The sequence below is a fragment of the Acomys minous genome, assembly GCF_964271855.1.
Source record: "Acomys minous genome assembly, chromosome: 7".
Classification (NCBI taxonomy): Eukaryota; Metazoa; Chordata; class Mammalia; order Rodentia; family Muridae; genus Acomys; species Acomys minous.
The window spans coordinates 59,194,791-59,214,166 of NC_140488.1; the positions used below are offsets into that span (position 1 = coordinate 59,194,791).

General features: G+C 31.1%; 1 protein-coding gene across 4 annotated transcripts in view; it reads right to left on the reverse strand.

Annotated features, from left to right (window-relative positions):
• Nucleotides 1-19,376, reverse strand: part of PCDH11X (protocadherin 11 X-linked) — a 663,262-nt gene that overhangs the window by 499,843 nt on the left and 144,043 nt on the right. For all 4 annotated transcript variants that reach the window (XM_084789429.1, XM_084789428.1, XM_084789430.1 and 1 more), the window contains exon 2: nt 15,409-15,992. In XM_084789429.1, the coding sequence (XP_084645555.1) occupies nt 15,409-15,948 (540 nt within the window). In that variant the 5' untranslated portion in view covers nt 15,949-15,992. The remainder of the gene's footprint in view (nt 1-15,408; nt 15,993-19,376) is intronic.

Here is a 19,376-nt window from a genome sequence, read left to right on the forward strand (position 1 = left end):
ATTTAGGAATGGATTTTGAAATAAATCTGAATCATCACCTGAATTGCAAATGATTTTATAAAACTCAAAATATTTCAATATCACAAGGAAATGGGAAGATAGGATTATATATATCCCTACATGAATTTTTTTTAAACTTTGGAGACATGTTCTTTTTCAAAACTAGAGAAGAGAATCTACAGTGAACAGGAAAGTCTCTGTAGAAAATCAAAAGAAAGTTACTGAGTCCAAAATTCTTACTTATCATACATAATCAAATGCCCAACACATTAATTTATTTGTAATGTTAAATATTAGTTTCATTTCTTAGCTGTTGTTTTATGTAGAAATTTTGTCATTCTGTAATATCAACTGGCCAAGGGCTTGCATCAGTTTCCAAACTAAACAAATGTATATGATTGTGAAATTTTTCTATGAAAAGAAGAATAGTTTAAATAGCTGTTTATAAGCAATTTTATGATATTTTAAATTCTCAGGTCATACATGAAGTGTTGAACAAGCTATAAATACAATCAGTGTGGTATGATTATAAAAATGTGGAAAATATTCCAGAACTGACAATATATCTTATTTAAGGTTTGAAAAATTATACTCACTCACTACAAAATATAAGAAAGACAATAGCAACCCTGCAGAATTATTACTGATTTGAAATCTACAAAGCTGATCTAGTTCGTCATTTACCTATTATAGCAATACCTATTTCTTATTCTGCTAAAGTGCTGTCAAAATGTCAAAGATGTGACAATTCTTGACAGTTAAGGATTATAAAATCAATGTTGTAAAAGTAGAAAGTTGGTAGGGAAATTATTTTTAATTTAACCATTTGTTGAGAATGGGCTTTTTTCCTCTTTCAGGATCCGCTGGTAATAAAGTTTATAATTTTAATGTCATAAACAGTAAACCCTATTTTTGTTTAATGAATAGCTACATGACTTAATTTAAAAGAGGACAAATCAAAGAAATGTAATCTTTCTTCATAATAGAAAGATATGTACTATATATAAAGACATAGGTCTTGACTAACATGCTCTCAAATGGAGGTCTAAATAATAATGTTCACAATAGTTTTAGGATATTAAATTGATTACATGATAATAATTTAGAAATGCAAATAAGACATTTAACATGTAAAATTCTTATTTTGACACAGCAGCAGTTTAAAGCATTAATTATGGTAGAACCAAACAATTATATCAGCTTTACCTCTGGGAGTAAAAGCATAAGTTAAAACTGTAGTTAAGTGTACTCTCTTGATACTAATCTATCCTCAAAAAGTTATCAGCATTATATGAAAAAATGGTTTAAATGTAAGATGATCAAGTATTGCAAAAAGTATTTAGCTGTACTTATGTGAGTTGTTAAAATTGTTATTTCTTTAAAATGCCTATTACACTGAGATTTTGACTACATACCACAGTCCAACAAGGAAATCCTCTCAAAATCCTGTCAAAAGTAGCTACTGCTTAAGTATAATAGTCTCAAAATTTTTTTAAATATAAACAAAGGGTTCCTATTGTGCTAACTAGCTCTACATTGACTTCTTTTGACCTACCATATAAAAAATATGAATTCCACACTCTGTAAAAGATGTTCATTATATGATGGAAACCAAGAAAAATGGTTTTGTAATACTGATTTGACTTGAACAAGTAACTCTAATGGAGATTTATGCTTACTTAACTCTATGAATAATTCAGGTATAAAGAAATCCTTTCTAGCTTTGATTCCCCAATAAAACAAAAGAAAAAGTAAAAGCTTTTTATGAATCTTTCTTTTTTAAAGTCAGCATTTATTACTACCATTATTTTTCTTTTTTACATATGCCTCTATCTTATTACACATAAATACAATAAACTACATACAGCAAGAAGAACCACAAAACAATAAGAAGAATTCCTAGTAAATATTTTTAACTATTTTTAAGGTAAAGTGAAAGGCAGAGAGACATGCTTCATTGATACATAATAATTTCCTATTCAATTAGGTTGTATATGACTGGGTTTGGAATGTGTGAATTACATAGTGTTGTCCTAAATCACTTTCTTGCATATATTGAGATGCACATGGAAACCTGGATAATAATGAAACACTCATGTGACAGACATAGAAGTTGTATTTAGCTTACTACATTCTAATTTAATTCAATGACAATTTTTCAAGAAATGAAAATTCTTTGATATATGTTTTTAAATGTATCAAATTTTATGAATGAAAATGGACTGATAAACATTTAGGCAATTCTATTAAAATTATAGACATCGTCTGTGATCAAAATGCAGTTTGTAATTTGGAAAACTGCTGATATAATCAGTAATATAAAGGTCTGATAAGAAGCAAAAAATTAAAATACTATATTATCAAAGTGAGTGAAATCTTTCCCACCTTTTGTAATTAAATGGATTTTGTTATTATCAGAGTTATCTTGGTTTGTAGTAACTGCTGTTAACTATATGAGCAAGACAATTGCTTGAAATGAGTTTATTTATTTTTATTAGGACATGCTAAAACAGGCATACTGCCTGTAAGATGGATGTGAGTTTGAAATATGTTTCCATTTCAGCACTTCAGCTTGTGGATAATGTCTAATGAAAGATATTCAACTTGAGCGTTGGTAATAAAAATAAAATTCTGCATCATACCTATACAATAAGTCACTACTTACACAACATTATGAGGATCAAATTAAAATTTGTCATTAAGGAATAGATTTGCTGTATGATAATAATATTCTAGATATATGTATTATTTATAATGTGTAGTATTTGATTCCCTGAGGCAAAAATTAGTCTAATGCACAAAACCAGAATTTCCCAACCTCTTTGGTCAAATGAACTTTTCATGGGATATTTACATTATTAAGATATTTGCATTATTATTCATAACAGTAGCAAAATTATAGTTATAAAGTAACAATAAAAATAATTTTATGACTGAGTGTTACCACAACGTGATGAACTGTATTAAAGGGTTATGGCATTAGAAAAGTTGAGCACACTGCACTAAAGAAATAAAAACCCATGACGTAAAATGAATTGCATGGATGGAGACTTGTATATGTGCCCTCATGTTTTGAAAAGTTCATTAATCGAGAAAAAAATACTGAAAACAATTTTGATATCAATTTGATTATGCATCAGCAATATCTATCATCTTCAAACCATCATAATGTAAAATATAAACCACTCTGATACAAATTCTTAATACAATGAAGCTAGTACCCATTTTTCCTATTTAATGATACTATTCAATGTTTTGGTTAAACAAGCAATCATTGTTTGGGTATGAAGTTCAAGCACTTCTGTAAGTCATTCTCTATTTAGGCTATAGGAAAATAGCTTTATGATAAATAGCAATTTTGAAAAAATATAGAGAGGAAACTCAATCACATTTATCATCTGAAAACTTTCATTGTTTAGATCTTGGCCAGAAGTCTAGTGAGTCAGTGTGTGGAAGCAAAAGAAAGATAGTTTCAGCTGGGCAGTGGTGGTGCACTCCTTTAATCTCAGCAATTGGGAGGTAGAGGCAGGCCAATCACTTTGAGTTTGAGGTCAGGCTGGTCTACAAAGTGAGTCCAGGACAGGCAAGGCTATACAGAGAAACCCTATCTCAAAAACAAACAACAAACAAACAAACAAAAAACAAAACAAAAATCAAAAGAAAGATAGTTTCAATCATGATTAAAGGAGTGAAAATCTTGTACACAGTAACTGAATTCTTACTGCCATTATGTCAGCATTGCATGTCACTTTCCTTCCGATTTAGCAGTGTGAACATTACATAAAATGAACAATGTCAGCTAAAAAAAGAATCATCCTATATGACTATGATGACATTCTGTCTGCTGCTAGATAATTCTTTACAAGCTAATATTTTGCCAGCAGACATAAGCCAGCCTGAGAGTTAAACTTATAAAATAAAATGAAAGTATAGGTCAAGTTAGTTCAGTAGTTGACTTCATTCATATTAGGTGGTAATTCCCTTATTTTTTGGTTGTGAGCCTAGCCTTTAAAAGCTCAGCCATCTTCATCCTCTGGTGTTAATTCTCTACCTAAAAACAATTAGGTACAGAATTAGAAAGAACAGGGCATGGAACAAAAATTTGAAAACAAGGAATAAATGCAGAAGTTTAGCATTTGAGAGTTTCTTTTTTCTTATATCTCTACGCATTCTGAAATATTACACAAAAGAATAATAAATACTTATTTTGACAAATTTACTAGTTGCCTAGTAACGGAAAGTTAAATATATGTTATTTTACATATATCATTATTAAATTAAGGCTAGTCACTATTTTGTGTTTGTCATTATGATAAATATCACAATCAAAAGAAGCATGGAGGAGGAAAGGGTTTATACGGCTCATAGGTTATAGTACATCAGCAAGGGAAGCAAAGGCAACAACTATGGAAGAATGCTGCTTATTGGCTTGCTTTCCATGGCTATTTTATGCTTAGCCACCCAGGACCTCCTGAATAGGAACAGCACTGCCCACAGTGGCTTGTGCTCTCCCTCTTCAATCATCAAATAAGATCGTACCTGAAAGTCATGCCCACAAGCAAATTTGATGAAGGCAACTCGTCAATTGAGGTTCCCTTTTCCCTAGTGTTTCTTAATTTCTGGAAAATTGACATAAAAATAGCCAGCACATTTGACATATGTGTAAGAATTCTTCAAGGAAACAATTACCTTTTTGTGGGCCCAAAGCTTTAAATTTGAGATTTACAAAAGGCTAGCTGTAGATAAGGGGATCATATAAAATATCCACTAAATAAGTGTAGAACAAATGAAATTATTTAATTCCTCACAGTGGAGTTATTTTGTTATATAGCAATATTTATCAAGAAGTCTTATCTGTTAAACAAATAATTTGAAAAAGAGCTTTCAAAGAATTAAAGTGATTGGAGCATGAGTTTTATTAATTTAGTTATCATTTGTGCAAAGTTCAATTATTTTCTACATGAGAGCTCGAGATGTATAACCATCCTTCTGTTTATTCTTGTTAGAACTTCAATCTTAAAAAACACCATTAGGTTTTATAATTGCTTAGAGCAAAACTGCCATCACCTGAATATTTATGGAAAGATTGTTGAAGAATTTAGATTGAGAAAAACTATAACATTCTTGAAACATACAGATGGATACACTGCTTTACCTCATGCAGGAACCAGTGAACAATGTTCTAAGAGAAGGATACATGTCCTGTCAGCAATTATGACATTTTCACTTTTCCATTCCTAAAAGGACTTCTACTTAAAGGTATCCATGATACTACTATGCTTCCTAAAGCATTAAAAATCAGATTATGGTCAGTTCTACATTCACTTGAAAAGACCCCCAAATAAATGCAATTCATATAAACAGTATATTTGGTGGAGGTGGGATGGCTATTTGTATCTGTTACCATAGTTATAACTTTCTTCATGCTAAATTAAAAGATGTAAATGTTCCTGGAAAGTATTTTTTAAAAAATCTTAAGTACACAGGGGAAAAAGCAGCGTGAGATCCTAAGGGAATGAAATAATCAACTTTAGAACATTACAATCTAAATTTTTATCCAACCACCTTCACTAGCCTTCACTTTGCATTTATTTTTGGAGGTATTTGAGTTTAATGAAATATTTATTAGATATTAACTAAGCAAGATTTTATTTTCTAGATAGTTGATATCTATATACACTCTCATTTTCATTAATGTAATTATCAGTGACTTAAAGCATTACTCTCAAGTGAAAGTAATCTATAAAGTTCTACACTTCTTAATTTATTTATAACCATTAAACTAATTTTCTAAAATTTATGCTTCCTTGGGTTATTTAGATGTCAACTTTGCTCTTGTTAGCCATTTATTTTATTATTTTCATTACTGAGATCATGGTCTTTATTATTCTTTTGTATGTAGGGTTCAGGAAATTTATCCTGTGTTTACCTTGCCAGACTGTTTTAGGAGGATCCTTCTAAGTAAACAATCGTCTTCAAAGGGGCATAAAGCACAAACATAACATTACATATCTCTCTTACAAAATCCACTATGAAAAGATCACCATGAAGAGATGGGAAAACAAAATCCAAAAGTGCTCATGGTGATAGAAGCATAGAGAAAATATGATTTTTAAAATGACATAAGAATGAGATGTAAATACAGCGATTCCAGATGGCAGAAACAGTATATGGGAAAGCATTCATATTAACAGCATCATGGTCATATGGAGAAGCAGGAGGAGGAAGAGACAGATGAAGCGAAGGAGGCATCCTAAGGAAGGTAAATAGAAGACTTTTTTATATTGAACTAGTTCCAAAAGTAAATGTGGAGCCAGTGTCATTGATTGAGAAATAAAATTATGTTGTCATATTTTCTCTGTACACACACATAAAATATGTATGAAAAAGTAAATTTAGTTTATGTGATACTATGTTTAAAGAAAACAAAGCATCATATTTCAGGGAAATTACCAAGGACTAATCTTAAATAGTAAATTAAAACTATTGTTTATAGAACACATTTCTTCAAGATGTTCAGGAAACATAAAAAACCTTTTATTATTTTATTAATTACTATATAATCATCACTCTGTCAGATAAAGATAGTTTCTTTGTTTTATAGAAGAATATTGGAGATACAGATATCAAGTTTGAGAATTGAAATAATATACTAATATACATATCAATATGGGCACAGGGATTGGCATTATCATCAAAACAAGGTTTATTTCTTAGATAAAATGATTCTTTAAAGAAATTTTGACAAAATGTCCTTGTCTCCAAAACTCCTGAACATTTTTGGTGAAGAATTTATTAATCTAGATTTGAAATTCATATGTATTTTATGATTCTGAAGATTTCAAATTAGTCTATGGCAATGTGAGTGGTTCAAAGAAATTATTCATTCATGACAATAAATATTTTCTTCCTTCTTACATTAAAATAGGATAGCATTCCCATTAGCAAATTCTAAGGAGGCAGTGGCTATATTCTAACCTATTTTTTCCCGTAAGATTTTGTATTGGCTGCTCACTAAAAGAATTACAGTTAGATTATTAGATTTGTACTAAGACACATAGGGTTATTTACTGTTGTACTATGACAGATTATGTGGTCTTTACATTTTTAAAAAATTCAGTAATTTGAAATGGTTAAGTGTGCATATACAAACATAACTATACATATATAAGAAACAAAAGAATAAGGAAGTAATATCCCACTCTCCACTCTAGTGTGGAGAGTGTTCTGTCCATTGGCTAGATCTGGGTAGGGGTTTAAAGTTTTACTGCCTGTATTGTCCTTGGCTGGTGCCTTAGTTTGAGCGGGACCACAAAAGAAATAGCTTATACTATTTTAGGACTCTCTTGGACTTCCCTTACCAACAACTTAAAAGGGGGGTTTGCATATCTGTTACTGGAGTTTTGTTAGATACATATCTATGGTTCTTGTGGGAAGCAGTATAATCTCAAGTGACGTGAAGTCATTTTGTTCATATAGTAAATATAAAATAATAATTCTTTAAGGTATTTTCATGTATCCTTGGTGGTATTTACTTCTTCCTTCCCTCTCCTTATCTTTGGACCTCCCTCCATTTTCCTCAATTAATTCTCCCCCCATATATACAATGTAATATTATTTAGCTGTAAGGAAACATGACACCATGAGACTGTCAGGTAACTGAATGAAGGGGTAATTATTAAATGTTTATATTTAAAAAAAAAAGAATAAGGAATATTCTTGGTAGTACTCTATATGTGATACGTATGTAAATAATATCTCATAAATAAAATCAGATATGCAAATAAGTGTATACCTTATTACATTCAATGTAATGAAAGTTACACTTCTTATTTCTAATGTGTCATTCTTATCATAAATAAATGTTAACTTTTCTTAGTTAAACTATAAATACAGAGATCTATACATGCAATAATTAAAGCACAGTGTTATTAAACATTCTTCAAGTATGTTAAAAATAAAAATAGGTTTCTTAAAATTGGTTATATGTAATTATCTTTAATGTTTCACAACAAATGAAAACTATTTAAATATCTGCATTTGTATTATTTAGTTGCTATACTGTGTATATAGTATATGTGTTAATTTTGCAAATATATGTGTCTATATATTATATTTCAAAACACCTAGCTCTCTATTACTGAAAATTAACCTAAATAAAGGCTATTACACTATTTTCATAAAATAATATTGGCAAAGATGTATATTCCATAAGCAAAAGACTAGTAAATATTGAACATTTCAAAATATTCATGAAAATTAGGCTCTGAGTAATTAGACTTAACTGAAGCCCATGTTTAATTTCTATAGGTGCATCTAATTATATCTGGATGTTAAATGACACTTCCAAGAATACTACATTGAAACTTAATTTATACTCAAAACAAAGCATTTGATCTAATATGCTATTATATTATTTCTTTTTTCAGATTTTCTGTACTAGTTTCATGAAGCTAAAGTAATGAATGAAAAGGAAGACAATTAATTATTAAATATTTATATTTTTATGTGTGTGTATGGGAGCATACATGTGCATGTGTGTGCATGCTTGTGAATGCATGCTATGCCTACTGTGAAAGTCAAAGGGCCAACTTAGGTGTCAATTGTAAGCTTCTACCTCATTTGAAACAGTGTCACTTGTTTGTCACTGTGCTTATTAATCTAGCTGGCCTCAAAAGTTCCATGGTTCTGTTTCCCCCAAACATCGCATTATAGCTGTGCTGGGATTACAGATGAGCTCTAATACATCTAGGAATATGCTGTCTTAGAATTGTAACTCATGTACTTATCACTTGCATGGCAAACTCTTTACACAATGAGCCACAGACGCTGCTTCTAGTAGTTTATTTTTTATTTTTATTTTTATTTTTATTTTAAGCATATGAGTGTTTTGCCTATATGTGTGTCTGTATGCCATGTTCTTGGTACAGATAGACATTGGAAAAGGGTATCATAATCCTCCAGAACTGGAGGTATGGGTTGTTGTGAGTTACCATGTAGGTGCTGGAACCAAACCTGGGTCCTCTGCAAGAGCAACCAAATATCTTACCCACTTAGCCATCTCTCCAGGTTCTTCTATTTTACTTTTAAGTGAGAACATTTTTATGTTAAGTTTATATTTTCAGCTAAATAAAACATTGGTAAAAAGTGCCTATTTTGAAATGTTGATATCAATATCACATATATTTATAAAGGCATTAAGTCATATCAACTATTTTATAGAATAAGTATAAATAAAATAGAACTTTTAGCAAAATTACCTTATTTGCTTAAAACATATATCTGTGATATAAAAAACTCAGCATGCTACCCATACATTAACTTTTGAGCTAAGATTAAAATGTAACTTTTCACTTGAGTGCCAGTTTTTCTACAGCTGAGTACAAGTGTACAATTGCTAGAAGTGTAAACAAAAAAGTTTATAACAAACATATTACCTACATTAGTACATTTTCTGTAATATGTTGTTATCAATGACCAGAATTTTGAGTGTTTTCCAATATTTTTTTAATAAAAGCCTTGTTATAGTTAAAGAATTATATACCAAGTAATTTTTTAAATGTATTTTTGTGTTTTTCATTGTGAGTCTTAGCATTTGATAGAAATGCCACTTCCTCAACCCTTGTTTAAATATATTCTTGTCTTAGTTATTAAATGACTCTCTCTGGCATTCACAAAATTAACCATTATTCATTGAAAGATACACAGTTTAGTTTGTTTAATTTTAGTGGATGATAAGTATTTTACTTCTAAGTTTCTAATAATGAAGTTTATTTTAAAATCTTTTAAATACTCTATTTAAGCATGAAATTAGTTATCTTTTCCATATCAGATGTATATGAATAAGAGAAAAAAGTTTTGATCAAATAACATTTAGCAGTTTCCTATATTTAATTGGTAACACTAAATTAAAAGTCATCATGTGAAAAAAATTGATAGTATTTCCTATCTCATTTGTTCTTCAACGTCTTGATTAATAAATTACTGAATCGATCAACATCTAAAATATATGGCTCTATGTGGGATTATTAATAGTAGCAAGTGTATTTATTGTAAGTAATTATTGGTCTATGAATACTAACTAGGATTGCAATAATTACAATGAATTCAAAGTTTCTTGATCCTATTACTGTTACATTCTAATTTTAATAAAAACTGACAGCAGTAATAAATACCAATTTATGAATAAATGAATTTTATTTTGTAGGTTTTCCTCACTAGAGGTTTACTTTGACAATAACACCAGCTTTTAGGGAGACTAAAAGTCATTAGCATTTAATTGTCCTTTTTTTATTTCTGTCCAGCAGAGATCAGAAATGATAATCTGCACATCATAGACCTAGAGAATATAAATTCAAATAGTCTTAAAGATGAAAGGATAAATTTCTAAGTAATACTTCATTTTACAGTTAACAAATGAGGATATATTTTTACTGAAACCCATCTGAGAATCTTGTGGGAGGCAAATAACATCTCTAGTTTCTAAAACGTTTACACTTATCATTTGTTGTATTTTTGCCTATTAAACCATTAATCAATCTTTTATCCCATCTGGTATTACATGCCACATTAAGATACTGATAAATATTACTTCTTTGGCAATGAAAATGATTGTTGAATGGTCATCTCTACAACATATATGTTTGATTATTCAGTCTCAATAATTTAAATCAACATCAGTAAACTTAGTGACAGAACATATTTTAAAATTTGGAATTTCACTTTGGTGTGGTGAAACACTCCTTTCATTCTAGTACTAGAAAAGAGAAAGGTAGGTGGATCTCTGTACTTTTGAGGCCAGCCTGGTCTACAAAGCAAGTCCACACTAGCTACACATAGAAACCCTGTCTAGAAAAACAAACAACAACAACAAAAAGATAAAAGAAAAAGAAAAGAAAGACAAAAGTAAAAATTGGGATTCAGAGAAAATATTTCAAAATAAATGAAACTCGATGGTTATTTAGTTTAGTCTAAGTTTAGGTATTCATCAATGGGGCCAATGCATAAACATAATAAGAGCCTAAATAATTTTATTATGTAAAACAGACTCTATTTCTGACTAAAATATCTCCTGAGGTTGAGTGGAAAAGTATAACACTTTAGAGATAGGCATAAACAATTCAAAGCTTTGATTGGGATCAACCATCAGGGTAATTTGGGTTTTTTTTATGTTCTTTTAAACAAAAAACATCAGTAGTTAGAATATTGTCTTTTTCTGTCAAGAGAATCAATCACTTCAGTGTCACTGGGCTAGTAGGGAATTTATTAGTATAGCTAGCATAGGCTAGTTTAGTTTTCTGCCAGAAGAACATGGAAATCTGAAGCAAAATTATAAAAAATGAAGACAAATGTAACTTTATTATACACACTAATTTCCCCTGAGTTCCAAAGAGGATTTACTGTGTCCCTCTGGTTTATATACATATACCAAATGAATTCAAGTACTTGAGGCATATTCCTGATTGGGAAAAATGCTGACTTCTATGTCAACAAAACCTAGACAGGAAAAAGGAGTTTTAAGAATAACAGGTCATAAATTTTTTTTAAATGAAAGTTAAAGTGATAGACCCTTTAATTTTTTAGATCCATCTTAATAGCTCTTTGTGTGGCATACTGAATATACATGTTTTACATAGACACACATATATATGTACATATAGATAGATAAATAGAAAATATAGATAGAGAGATAGATAGATAGGTAATACTTAGATATTTAGGAAGCTTACACAATAGTTGATTTATATATGTTTTCTGATGCATAAAGAAAATCTTGACTTATTCAAATTGCACAATTTTTTAACATATCTCAATTTTTCCCTAAAAATTTCTGTACTTAATTTTTTCTTTTTTTCTTTTTTCTCCTTTATTAATTTATTCTTGTTACATCTCAATGGTTATCCCATCCCTTGTATTCTCCCATTCTTCCCTCCCTCCCATTTTCCCCTTACTCCCCTCCCCTATGACTGTTCCTGAGGGGGATCACCTCCCCCTGTATATGTTCATAGGGTAATATTCCATTTAATAATTTGAAAATTAACCTTACCACAAGTATACAGATAATTAATTTAAAGCTTTGAATTAACTTTACTATTAAAAACTTGGAATAATAATACTTCTTTGGTTTGTGGGATAATCTGAATTAAAACTTTACTAAAATACTTATACAGTAATGTTTTAGTATTATTCTGTGCTATGGTACTGTAAGCAGATCTAATTTGACCTTTACATGTGTATTTTATATTACCCTAGTTACGATCAACTGTAATTTTGCTATTCTGATCTTCAATAATAGTAGATTAGATTAGATTAGCACAAATTAAATATCACTCTATGCTGTAAGATAGCAAGTCTTCTACAAAAGTACTATTGTTTGTCTACTTACTTTCAAACAGTAAAGTTTACTAACATTTATGGATCAGTAAAAACATGCTTCTTTTTCTTGTTTTTTAAAGCTATCTCTTCTAGAGAATATATGCCACTTTCATGACAGGATGTTTTTGTAAGTCAAAGCGCATTCATTTAATGTCACCAATGTCACAGCCTTTTTTGTACCAGAGGCAGTGCTTTGTGTTCTTTTCTCATTATTTTAACAGGCACTCTGAACAGTATTTGTTCATGATCCTGTACAAATGCCAAAGTACTTTAGGTACACTATATAGTTATTTAGTTGTACCCTATGTTAAAAGCAAAATAAATTGTATACTGCATTTCCACAAGTTATTGAAAATCCTACAGTAAGACTGTCTTTATCATTTGGTAAACTTTTTAAAGAAAGTCAAATGAAAACAAACATTTTATGAAAGGTGAAATGATCCCAAGAGGTTTGTTTAATTTAAATTTGTTAATGAATGCTCAAGACAAATATGAAACTGTATTAATCGTCCTGAAGTAGAGGTGACAAAAATTGTTTCTTAAATGAAGACTAGCATTTTTAAAGATGCCAGTTTTCAAGATGTCCAATGGAGAAACCCCAAACAGTGATATTGTCTGATTTCAGTTTTCTAAGATGCTGTTTTAATTTTTCCTGTTACTCTTATTTCCTAAATAAATCCTTTGAATCTGATGAACAGTATGATAGTCATTTATATATTTATGGCTATTAAAATCAATGTAAATTTAAAGGATACTCTCAAATTAAACAGATTCAGTGGATACAGAGAAGCGTATGCGGTTTGAAGGAAGAAATGATAGGGATATGGGAAGAGTTGAAGAGAAGTGACTGAGAGAACTTGACCAAAGCACTACATACTTACATGAAATTCTTAAATAACTGAAAATACAACAAATGAGACAACATACACAAAGCTGATTCAGTTCATTGGTATTCTTATGACTTTTTCAAGTAATCAAATAACATATAGTTAAAGGTTACCCTTTTACCTATCAAAAACTGAGAATATTCTCCTTCGCAGACAGTTTTACTAAAAAAGGTTTGCTTCAGAAAGTAATTCTATTATATAGCTTACAATGTAAAATGTTATGGTTCATATTTTAAGTATTCAAATATTTTAATATATTTCTTTTTTAAATGTTTTTATTTATTCTTTTAACATCCCACTCACAGCCCCTTCCTCCTCCCAGTCCAAACCTCCTATCTTCTCTTCTTTCCCTCTTCTCCTCCTCAGAAAATGGGAGGCATCCATACTATTTCCCCACACAAACTTCTAAAACATTTCATGCATGCTCCTGTACCCTATGTGTAGCATTTATTCTTCATACTTCTTGCCCTTTAAAAATTACTGCACAATTCACATACTATTTTATAGAGAAAAAAAGGGTTGGGCGTGGTGGCACATGCCTTTAACCCCAGCACAAAGGAGACAGAGGCAGGTGGATCACAGTGAGTTAAAGGCCAGACTGGTCTACAAAGCGAGTCCAGGACAGCCAAGGCTGCACAGAGAGACCCTGACTTGGAAAAAAAAAGAAGTAGGCTGAAAGTGAAAAAGAAATGTGCATAAAATTATGATCCTGTGTTGTTTCCAATACATGAGAGAAGTAAACATCATTGTAGAGAGCTAATCGAAAATGATTATTTGTAAATCTTCTAAACCATCTGTTTTATATCACTACTTCATATAAATCCTCTCTTTAACTTAGTACATATACTCAAATATCTGTACTAATTTGAGCTCACTCAAAAAGACTGTTTTTCAATTTCTTTATGAAGATATGCATCTAATGAAACAACAATGTCAGTTGAGCAATTTTCCCATTTAATATATCTCCCAAATAAAAATACAAAAATTGTAATGATCAAATGATATATATATATATATATATATATATATATATATATATATATATATATATATATATATATGTTTGTTCAGAAATTTTCAACAATAGGCATAATGTCAATTTATTTTGGTAATGCATACTCTGAAAACACTTAAAGTTTTGAGTATACTACCTATATCAATATATTTTCAAATGTGCTCAATATATGAAGACCACTAAGTACATTTTATTATTTTACGTACCCATACCTGAGCTCTCAACTATTATGAAAAGCTTCCCAATAATTAAAAAAACAGCCCATGAACTTGGTAAATGATACTCTTTGCACATATTTGAAGAACATGCCATATCATGTTTTCTTTGTCATTCCTATCACAAGACTCAAATCAAGCCAAAGCAATCTCTTTATTTCAACTGAAAAATTTTGGCAAAAAAATGTGATTACCTTTTTTATAGTAGCAAAAACATTGGTTTTCAAATAATTCAAACAAAACAAATATTGTAAAACTGAAAGAATATAGTCCCACTTTTTGGATTGGGAAGATGATTATAGAGTTAGCCTTGTCTTGAAATCAACATAAAAATTTTATTAATAAACCTAATATGTTCATAAATTCTAGTAATAAAAAGCTTCTAGATGGGGACATAGTGGGAGGATATGAAAGAAATTAGGGTCAGGTAATCTGGGTATATATTATCATAATTCATTATATACATGCATGAAATGCTCAAGATCAAATGCCCTATTTACCTCTCATAATTTTGACATTTTAAAAAACTTTTTCTCTGAAACAGTCATTTAAAAATTAATTGGGTCATCTAGTCATTCTTAACATTTAAAGTTATGCATTTAGTTGAAATTCATGACAGATCTATGACTAGACAGATTCAAAGTCAAATACCAGATAGTCTGTTGATTTGTAAATAGCAGAGCTGAACTCCTCGCCTATGGCCTATATATGTTAATGGAAGCGCAAATATTTGAAGAGCATAAACATACTGTGCAGTTTTCTTAACTCATGTGATTGCAAAATGTACATTAATGACGTTTTTCTAGTTGTATTTGCATAAACATTGAAAAGTCATGATAATTAACTCAAAAGTACCATAAGATCTTTTACTCTATAAGAGAGTTAATACCTCTAATAAACTGTTTTTAAAAGGTACCTTAATTAGATGGTAGTTTTGGACTCCATTTATGCCGATGTCAGGATCAATGGCTGCCGGAAGAGAATATCGAGAGTTTATAGCTGAGTTCTCTGGAATTGATACGTTGATGACAGTTGCCGGAAATAACGGTGCATTATCATTTATGTCTTCTATCAGAAAACGTATCTTAACCAATCTAAATATTTCATCCGGCAAAACAGCAACTTCCACTTCGTAAAAGCAACGGGCATCCAACAAGATTCCAGCACATAACTTCTCACGATCAATGCGAGCGCCAGTGGTGAAGATCTCACCAGTACCTTCTTCAATCCGAATCAATGGTACATCCCCGGTTTTGTAAACTAGTTTGAACTGCATTGGTGTGGTTAAGGACTTGTCGGGAATAAGAGACAAATTGAGGTCTTTCAACAAGTCGCCTATTAGGACGTTCTCTGGCATTTCTTCTCGGACCGTATAATTCTTCTCCTGGGCGCCAGACTGAAACACGACACATGCTAACAGGACCGCAAATATATACGTCCCGGACAACAAGTCCATACCAGTCTCGACACCAAAGGTACTGTTTGTCAGCCCACCGTATACTGACAAAGAAAAGAGAACAGAGGGAAGGGTAGAGGTAGGGAGAAAGAGAGAAAAGAGGGGGAAAGAGAAAAAATTATTAGAAAGCCAACCAAAAATGTTCATATTAACTAAGTACTGTTTTTTTTTTTTTCATTTTTTTGTTTTTTTGTTTTTCGAGACAGGGTTTCTCTGTGTTAGCCTTGGCTGTCCCGGACTCACTTTGTAGACCACCCTGGCCTCGAACTTAAAGCGATCCGCCTGCTTCTGCCTGCCGAGTGCTGGGATTTAAGGCATGGGCCACCACACCAGGCCTCTAAATACTGTCTTAAATTAAAATCATTCAATTAAATATTATCATTAGTGAATAAAGTATTATACATTTCTTTTTTTTTTTTTTTTTTTTTTTGGTTTTGTGGAGCCAGGGTTCCTCTGTGTAGCCTTGGCTGTCCTGGACTCGCTTTGTAGACCAGGCTGGCCTCAAACTCACAGCGATACGCCTGCCTCTGCCTCCCAAGTGCTGGCTTTTTTTTCTTTTGATTTTTTCTATTATACATTTCTATACTAAGATAAAAGATAAATGAAGCATCACCTATGTTAGTTAAAGAAGATGTGTTTATTAAGAACAGTTCACTACTGAAGTTGTGTATATATTTTAATATATAAAGATATTTAAAGGAAATTCAAGTTATTTAAATATTGAATTCTATAGCCAAGGAAAATAAAATGGTATTTGTCACAATCACAGAAATACAAGATTAGTTTTTTGACTCAGGATTTCAATCACAATTGTTTTACTAGCAATGATCATTTAATACATTTATCATATTTTCAGTTCTGTGCATAAAATGTACAATTGTTCAGAGGAAAATACGTAAACCATATTGACACATGAAGGACTTTGTCAAGTCTGAATTCAAAGAAAAGTGTTATAGAATAGAAAATGCGTTATGTGACAAGTGGGAACAGATAGCACCAATTTGATTTATTGACAAAAAAGGTACTTGAGGACTCCCAAACTTTCCAGGCTATTAAAAAAGCTATAAGTTGCTACCTACATACTGATGGCAAGACCTTATTGCTAAGGACAACATTTATACAACCAATTGAACATAGAAAACTGAAGCTGTCACCTATCTAGAACCTCCACCTTTATGGACTAGTATACATGATACTGGAAGATACTTTCCTGCTGCCAAGGAGAAAGGTAAGCACCAACCCAGCTACATATGCTTAAATAAGAAAAAGTAACCTGTCTGTAAGACAAACTGGTGCAATAGTGGTAAAAAATTGTGGCAGTAACTAATATTTAATTTGAGGAAAAGCCCGAGATGTAAGCCATACCTAGTGTTGCTTGGCTGACAAAGAATCTGAGAGTAGATAAGCTAGCAACCTATAGGAAAACCAAATGCTACTGTTCAGCTAGAGGAACAATCAATAAAATGAATCTTAGTGGCATTCTACCATATTCCTTAGATCATTGCCTTTCTCAGCCATCATCAGAGAATCTTCTTTCTACAGCAGACGTCACAGCCAGACAAAATGCAGAATGTGAGACACCTTGGAACACACAGGTCTAAATGGGATGTGTCCACCAAATCCTTTCTTTTAGAGGTCAGGGTGTGGAAGAGGAGACAGATAGTGTAAAAGCCAGGGGGTTATAGGACACTAGGAGAACAAGCCCCTTTAAATCAGTATTGTCAAACTCATATGTTCTTCTAGGGTCTGAAGCAGCATGCATAGGTCCTGCAAAAGTCCGCACCAGGTCCTCGGCATATACATTGCTAGCAATTTATTATTTTTAAAATGGAACTCCTGAGTGCATGAATGAGTGGGTCTCTGTTTCTTGTGCCCTATCTTGGTCTCTTTTCCTTTTGTTTGTTTTGTACAATTCTAATGCGTTAGTTTTTGTTTTATCTATTATTTTAAAATTTTTTATTATGAAGCTGGAGGGATAGTTAGAAGTAGCACAATGCCTGGATTTTGATCTTAGCACCTACATGGCAGCTCACAACTATTTGTAACTCCACTTCTGAGGGATTTGAAGCCCTCATCTGAGTTTGAGGGCAGGGAAAACATCCATAAACACAAAATAATAAGAAATATATCTTTCAAAGTAATAAATACAAAAGGGCAGGGGAATAGGATGAAAGAAGGAGGATGGGATGGGGAATGGGAAGATACAAGTAAAGGGATAACAAATAAATTGTAAACTGAATAAACTACTTAAATAAGTAAATAAAAATGAATCCAAAACAATTTCTTTCTGTTTTTATCTCATGAAAATCTTATAGTTGATATTATTTATCCATTTTTATTTGTTTTTATTACTTTTAAGTGTGTGTGTGCATGTGTGTGTGTGTGCATGTGTGTGTGTGTGCATGTGTGTGTGTGTGCATATGAGTATCAAACATTAGATACCCCTAGTACTGGAGTTACAGAAGGTTGTGAGTTACTTAAAATGGATGTTTAGAATCAAAGATGAGTCTTCTAGAAGAGCAGCATGACAAGCATTCTTAGCTTTTGAGTCATCTAATTCTTTGATAAAAGCCAACAATTAACTTAGATTTCTATAAATTGCTTTTTTAATTTTTGTCATTTCTCAATTCCTGTTGTCAATATGGCTTGCTTGCTATAGTCATTTGACATACTAAGTAACATTTAATATCAATATTTTGGAACTTTTGGTGTATTACCGGGTGTAGTGGTGCACACCTATAATTCCAGAACTCAAGGAAGCAGAAGCAAGCAGATCTCTGAGTTTGAGTCCAGCCTGGTCTATTAAACAAGTCCAGGACAGCAAAAACTACACAGAAAAACTCTGTCTCAAAAAAAATATAGTAAAAAAAAGGAAATGTTGTATAATGTTTTATAATAAAATATGAAATCTGTACACCAGTATAATAAGCACTATCGCATGTTACATTTTTATAATTAAATATGAGTAATTGCAGCTATTAAAGAATACAGCAATTTTAAAAGACAAATGTACTGATATACTTAAAATTCCATTATAGAAGAGTATTAATGCAGCAGGCATCTAATGATGTTCTCAATATTTATTAGGAATTAGCAACATTAACAATGTTTCAACAATGATTCTAAACACAGGAAGACATGCTATAAATAGCTTTTTGTGTGAATATAACTGGCAGAAAAATGTGCTATTAACCCATCCCACTATATAGCTAGACATATGCATTTAAAAATATAATCATATGCAAATGATAAATGGTATTAACTGAGAATAATAAAAATCTACAATTTTAGCAATAATATAACAAACAAATACTTTTTTAACAATTGAAATAGTTTACATCATGAACTAGATAAGTGTTAAACAAAAAATATTTTACAAATTGTGGTCATAGAACCTCTGAAACATGCTTTATATATCTCACAAATTA